Source organism: Cariama cristata, unplaced genomic scaffold (assembly GCF_000690535.1).
Source record: "Cariama cristata isolate BGI_N322 unplaced genomic scaffold, ASM69053v1 scaffold5516, whole genome shotgun sequence".
NCBI lineage: Eukaryota > Metazoa > Chordata > Aves > Cariamiformes > Cariamidae > Cariama > Cariama cristata.
This window is the reverse complement of record NW_009623711.1, coordinates 106,625-112,624: the sequence shown is the minus strand read 5'-3', so window position 1 is coordinate 112,624 and position 6,000 is coordinate 106,625. Positions and strand designations below refer to the sequence as shown.

Here is a 6,000-nt window from a genome sequence, read left to right as displayed (position 1 = left end):
GGGCCAACCCAGAGAATACTACACTTTGGATTCTATCTTGTTCCTGCTCAATAATGTGCACCTTTCACATCCTGTTTATGTCCGCCGTGCTGCAGTAAGTAGACCATATAAAATTTTATTTTGTCTTGTTTGTGATAAGTAATATGTGCATTGTTATTTTCAGGGAACGATAGTAGCATTTAAGTGTATGAATTTGGCTGGGGAAAAGGAAAAAGATATGCAACGAAGTGTGTGTGTTTTTAAAAAGGAACACCTCTACCTAGGGATCAAATGACAGTCCCTGTCAAAGTGGAGTATTTTTCTTGATAATTCACTTCTTGATTATCCTTTCAAACCACCAAGTTGCATTTACGAGAGTCTGTAACCTAAATATTAACAGTAACAGCATTTCTCTTGAAATGGTTACAGTTGTCTCCAGCACTATTTCAGAAGTACTTTTGTCCATCTGTTCTCTGTTGTGCAATCCCAATCTAGATGATCCTTTAGTGCCTGAGATTGCAAGAATTTACCAAACAGAGAAAAGTACAGCGGAATAGCTTTGGAGTGGACTCAGAAGTATGCAAGCTAATTAAAGAAATGATTTGCAGAGCTTATCCAATAACGATAGAGGAACTCTGAAAGATAAAGTCCTTTTGATTTCCATTTGATTGCTTTCTGTGAGCCCATGTTTCATCTTCCCCTGTGCCATGCGGTTACCTGATACAGCAGTGTTGCGTGTTGTACATACTTGGAAGCACAGAATTTAAATACTCAATTTCTGTGTACCAACATTGACTCCTGGCAGGAAAGTGTGTATGTGTTAAAAGCTAGTTCTTATTTGCAAGTTTGAAGTGGGGGAGGAAGAAGGCTATCCAGTCTTCAAGTTTTATAGCAGACAATGTTTCATTTTGTGTAGTTGAACATCCTCTAGAAAGTAATTGCATATTTAAGCTTGATAGCTATGCTTTCTTGGTAGGCAGGATGTGTTCCTGTCTTTGTGTGAATTGGTAGTTTTCAATAAAAGTGAAAAATCCTCAGCAAGAAACTTTCTGAGGGGGTAACAGTTTAATGTCAAGTCTGCTGTCTTTTCAGACTGAAAACATTCCTGTGGTAAGAAGACCTGATAGGAAAGACTTGCTTGCATACCTAAATGGGGAAACATGTGAGTGATGTTTTCTTTAACTTAGACACATAGTGTGCTTTACTGCTTCATATTTATGGCACAAGTGAGATGTAGGAGGGGAAGGATGGTTAATGATGGTCAGTTTGCAGCTTAACTCAATATGTTCAGACTTCCCAAACGAAGTTAAGATTTATTTTTTAAATTTTGTTCTGAACTTAACTATTTTCGTGGTGCTTAGATAAGAGCTGCATTCTTATGTGTGTGTTTAGAAGTGGACTACTTTTTTATTATTGTTAGCATCCTTTTGTCAATGGTTATATCTTAGCATTTATATTTTTTCTTTCTCTAGACTGTAGGAAATTTTTGGTAGTGCATTGTTGTTGATGCAGTAAGTGTGTGGGATAAAATCTTCAGTATAGTAAAATTTATCAAATCACTGCTTTGTCAGTCTGGCAGATTTGCCTAGTATTCCATCCTCTTAAAATTTTTGTTAACAGTAGTCAGAGAAAAGAAGTTTCTCTGATGGAAAGTTAAAAGTGGCTTACTTTTGTAAGTTGCTCAGTTTTGTAGGTGATCTTAGAATTCTAAGTATACTGGAGTAGGAGGTTATTTCTGTAATATGAGCAGTAAACAATTTTTTATATATATATTTTAAAGGGACCAGCAGGTTGTCTTTATTCCAAAAACTAGACAAACTAGCATATCTTGATTCCAGGTTATAAAGTAATTACCTTTGTGACTGTGCTTTCTTTTATGTGGTATATACAGATCATAGAATCACTGACTAATTTATTAGTTGGAAGGCACCGCAGGTGGTCATCTGGTTCAATCCCCTTTTCAAAGAAGGGCCAAATGACCCTGAGCAACCTGATTAAATTCACATTCAGTCAGGTTCTGAATATCTCCAGTTCCAGTGTTTGGCCGCCTTTGCTACCTAGTATCTAGTTAGAATTTCCATTGTTGCAATTTATCTGTTGTCCTTCTTCCTTTTATACTTAAATACTTTTGCAAATCTTTTGTACTTAAATGAAATGTTGTATCTGATTACAGCAACCTCATCAAGCATAGACAGAAGTGCTCCACTTGAAATTGGTCTTCAACGGTCCACTCAAGGTACAGTTTAACTAAAAAATAACTTTGAGGTTTATTTTATGAAAGTCTACTACAATCTTGCATTTTTAATGACCTTTTTTTCTTGTAGTTAAAAGAGCAGCAGATGAAATACTAGCAGAAGCAAAGAAACCAAGAATAGAGGTAATGATAGTAACTGTCGTCAGTACAAATTAGAGGTGGCGGTAAATTACAGTATTTATTTGTTTTTGTAGCAGTTCAGTTGATCTTCCTGTCCTCTGGGTGCACACAGTACTTCTGTTAGTGGGAACATGAACTGGAAGGAGTTAGAATTTAAGCCTCTGGTTTAAACTTGGAATTTTAGTTGCTAGATGTATGTTGTGGTATGAAAGGGGAGAGCTTGACCACATATCTTGAAGTACCTGAACTGGAAGGAGTTAGAATTTAAGCCTCTGGTTTAAACTTGGAATTTTAGTTGCTAGATGTATGTTGTAGTATGAAAGGGAGAGCTTGACCACATATCTCTAAGTACCTGTTGCATTATAACCTGTTTGCTAAAAGCTATGGGATTGGAATAAAAGTGCTATTTAATGACTGATTACTGTTATCTGCTATCCATGAGTTGGCATTATAACTTAAATGCCAGTCTTATTGCTATAAATGGATACTTACTTGTTTTGCCTGCTATTTTAGTCCCTTTATAGCAGTATATGAAACTGTCCCTGTAATTACTGTTTTCTGAAGCTGTCTCTTAGGTAGTTAATTTAAGAGTGTATTTTCACAAGTGCCTCTTGAATAGAAGCAATGTGTCTAGTTATTGCACACATTGTATTACTTAACTCTGCTTGGTTTTAAAAACTGACTTACTGTTTTTCTTGATTTTTTTTTTAAATAAACAAACAAAAAAAAACAAACCAAAACAAATCTATGTTCATCCAGTTGTCTCTTCTGTGAGTTATTCTAAATCTGGCCGTATATATTTTCAGAGTACTGAGGCTTTAGATTTCTTCTTAGAAGAAGAGTTATCAAAATACATAAATTCCCTTATTCAAGAATTGGATTTGAACGTTGTGCTTAGGTATACCTGCATAAGAATCATAAAAACTTTATGCATTCTTAATGATACATAAGCACATGATTGCTGTGAGATGACCTATTGGTGATCTATAGATTTTTGTTCTACATTACCCTATGTAATGGTGCCAGTATGTTTGAAATTGTAAATCTTCACCATCATAATCTGGAGAATCAAGAATTCTGCATATGAACCTAATGAGCTTATGGCCATCTTCTCTTTGTTTGTTTCCTTGCTGCTCTGGCAGGTCAGAGTCTGTAAAATCTGTTTTAAGTTGTTCGGAGATCATCTTGGTGTAGAGATTCCAGGTCTCTCATGATACATGGACATGACTGGTTTTGCTGTGCTTCAGCCTTTCCAAACAGCCTTTTAGCAATAAGGCAGGCTTAATGCTGATTAAAGTTTTAAGGGGAAATAGGACAGATTGAACATGAGTGGTACCAGCATTAAGAAGCTGAAAAGATGGCATGAAATTACATCTCTCTACTCCTTTCTCAAGTTACACATCTGTTTCAAACCTGACTTGAGTAACTAGAGGCTTCCTTACTCTTGACTTGTTTTTTATATTTACTAGGAATGCCATTTATGAAAGTTATATGTCAAGATGTAACAGTTCTGAGCTGTCCTTTTCTTTAAAAATGTCACTGATTAAGTATCTGGGCAAATTTGAGTGTCTGATAAATTTACCTTAAATATGTATGTGTGTATATGTATTGTCCTGCCTGAATGTGTGCATTGTTTGCCAACGTTAAGTTCTCTGACCGATTTTTCTGTTGTTCTCAATTGTTGACTGAGCAAGGCTCTTTATGAGGGAATGGTAGTTTCATTTTCATTATTCTAATTGTACTTTGTGGCTCTTGAAAGGAAACTTCCAATTGCTGTACAGTTAATGGTAGTGCACAGGTCAAAAATAATTGGGAATAAAGATTGTCCTTGCAAATTTAAAAAAAAAATAAATTCTGAATAGCTTTAATTCTAGTTGTATTTATTTTTTTAAGAAGAATGCACAGTAAAATTAAACATTAGAGTTAAACATCACTGTTACTGCTAGGATGAAGAGTGTGTGCGCCTTGACAAGGAGCGGTTGGCAGCTCGGTTGGAAGGGCATAAAGAAGGTATCGTGCAAACGGAGCAGATCAGGTAGGAATACTTTTTCCTGTGGATAATGCTTAACTAAGGGACTGATAATAATTCCTATGCTATTCGAAGCAGCCGGTTTTACTTCTCTCCAACAGCTCTTAGTGGGAGTCTCCCTCCCTTAGGTGCTATCATTAGTAATGTCTGAGGAGGCAGAACTTCATTACTGATCAGACTCCTGTTCTTGAGTGGAAGTTCAGATGTCATGGTATGAGATTTGGTGTGTCTTCAGAAGTGAGTGGACAGTTGTCTCTTCCTCCCAGCAAGTCTGCCATTTCTGCCTCCTTCTGCAATGGTGTTTATCTAAGTGGTCAGATACAATAAGCAGAACTGCAAGGGGAAGCTGATGGTCTATTTCAAAGAAAAATATCCTGTATTGAGGAATGTCTTGCATGGAAAAGGAGGAAAACATTGTGAGAACAGATCAAAGGGTAACACAACCTCTATTTGACTCCCTGCAGAGGTGAACTTCTTACCACTGAAAAGGCAGTGGGCTACCAGAGGATAACGCACTGTGACTGCCATAAGTAGTAATCGGTGTTCCAAGTGCTTAAAAACTTGCCCGTCACCTTTCCTCTTCAGTTGTATCTGTCCAGAATTTTGCAAAGAATGACAGCTGGTTTTGAACATTACACCCTATCTTCCGAAAGCCAAGCAGAGAGGAAATGAAATTCTTGCAAGATCTTGTTGACTGTAAGGATCTTGGGCTTAGTAGGATACCAGACTCTAGTAGTTCATTTTCAAATACCCAAGTCCAGAAGTCTTGAAGTAAAGGTAGTTGCTTAATTTCTTTAGTATGTCAGCTCCCATAATGTAAAATGTGCGTTGTGCTTCCTACAGTTAAGGTGTGTGAGTATGAATTAATGTACTGCTTTGTTGGCATTGGATTTTGCACTTGATAGACCAACTGCATTCTTGAGAAATTTATCTCTTGAGCATAAACAATACTGTGAATGCTTCTGTCCTTTACTGGGATAAAATTTAACGCTTAGCCTTGCAACAATGAATATAGTGGAGTTTTACAACAATTAATACAGCATGTTTTGAATGTCTTCTTCCTCTCTGCCTCTTGTATAGGTATACTTAAAAGGAAACTATAGGAAAAAAAATCTGATTGTCATACCTGACTTAAAATCAGGAAGTCTAAGGATCAAACAATCAAAAAGTACACACAGTCTTTTGTATAGACTAATAATTTGGATACTAGCTTGAGTGTATCACAACTTTGTTTTGAAGTTGCGAGACAATGCTGCAGTGAGGATTACTGAGTATTATTCATAATTACTTTGTATTCTGTATTTACAGTTTTTTTTAATGCTGAATGTAAAAGTCTGCCCTTTTAAAAAATGTGCAAATAACATTTACAGGCAGTGAGTTTGAACTCCATGCTTGTCACTGTTTTTACTTTGACAGCAACACATAAATTCCCTTTTCACTAGCTTAGTTGTGAAAGGAGAATACTTCACAACCAGTACTTCTTGTATTAATTTTTCAATGTAATTGCAAAAAAAATCATGTAAAATTGAATTGGGTATGTGCAGTTAGGATTGTGTAATTCGATTTCCCCCCCCCCCCTTTCAGTTCACCTGCAAAACAGTAGGGCTCACCATTTGGC

The 6,000-nt window shown here is 36.4% G+C and overlaps 2 protein-coding genes across 2 annotated transcripts in view; both read left to right on the top strand.

Moving 5' to 3' along the window:
• Window positions 1-7: 7 nt before the first annotated feature.
• The window catches only part of CDC73 (cell division cycle 73), a gene marked incomplete at its 5' end in the record, with an annotated part of 102,965 nt that continues 96,972 nt past the window's right edge, over window positions 8-6,000 (top strand). Inside the window, 5 exons of the mRNA XM_009702858.1 lie at window positions 8-94; window positions 1,072-1,141; window positions 2,153-2,215; window positions 2,304-2,356; window positions 4,300-4,388. Coding sequence (XP_009701160.1) covers window positions 8-94; window positions 1,072-1,141; window positions 2,153-2,215; window positions 2,304-2,356; window positions 4,300-4,388 — 362 coding nt within the window. The remainder of the gene's footprint in view (window positions 95-1,071; window positions 1,142-2,152; window positions 2,216-2,303; window positions 2,357-4,299; window positions 4,389-6,000) is intronic.
• Window positions 144-568, top strand: LOC104163749 (ubiquitin-conjugating enzyme E2 D2-like). The gene is given in 5 exon segments (XM_009702859.1): window positions 144-152; window positions 264-315; window positions 318-339; window positions 341-507; window positions 510-568. Coding segments are annotated over 5 exon segments (309 nt in total).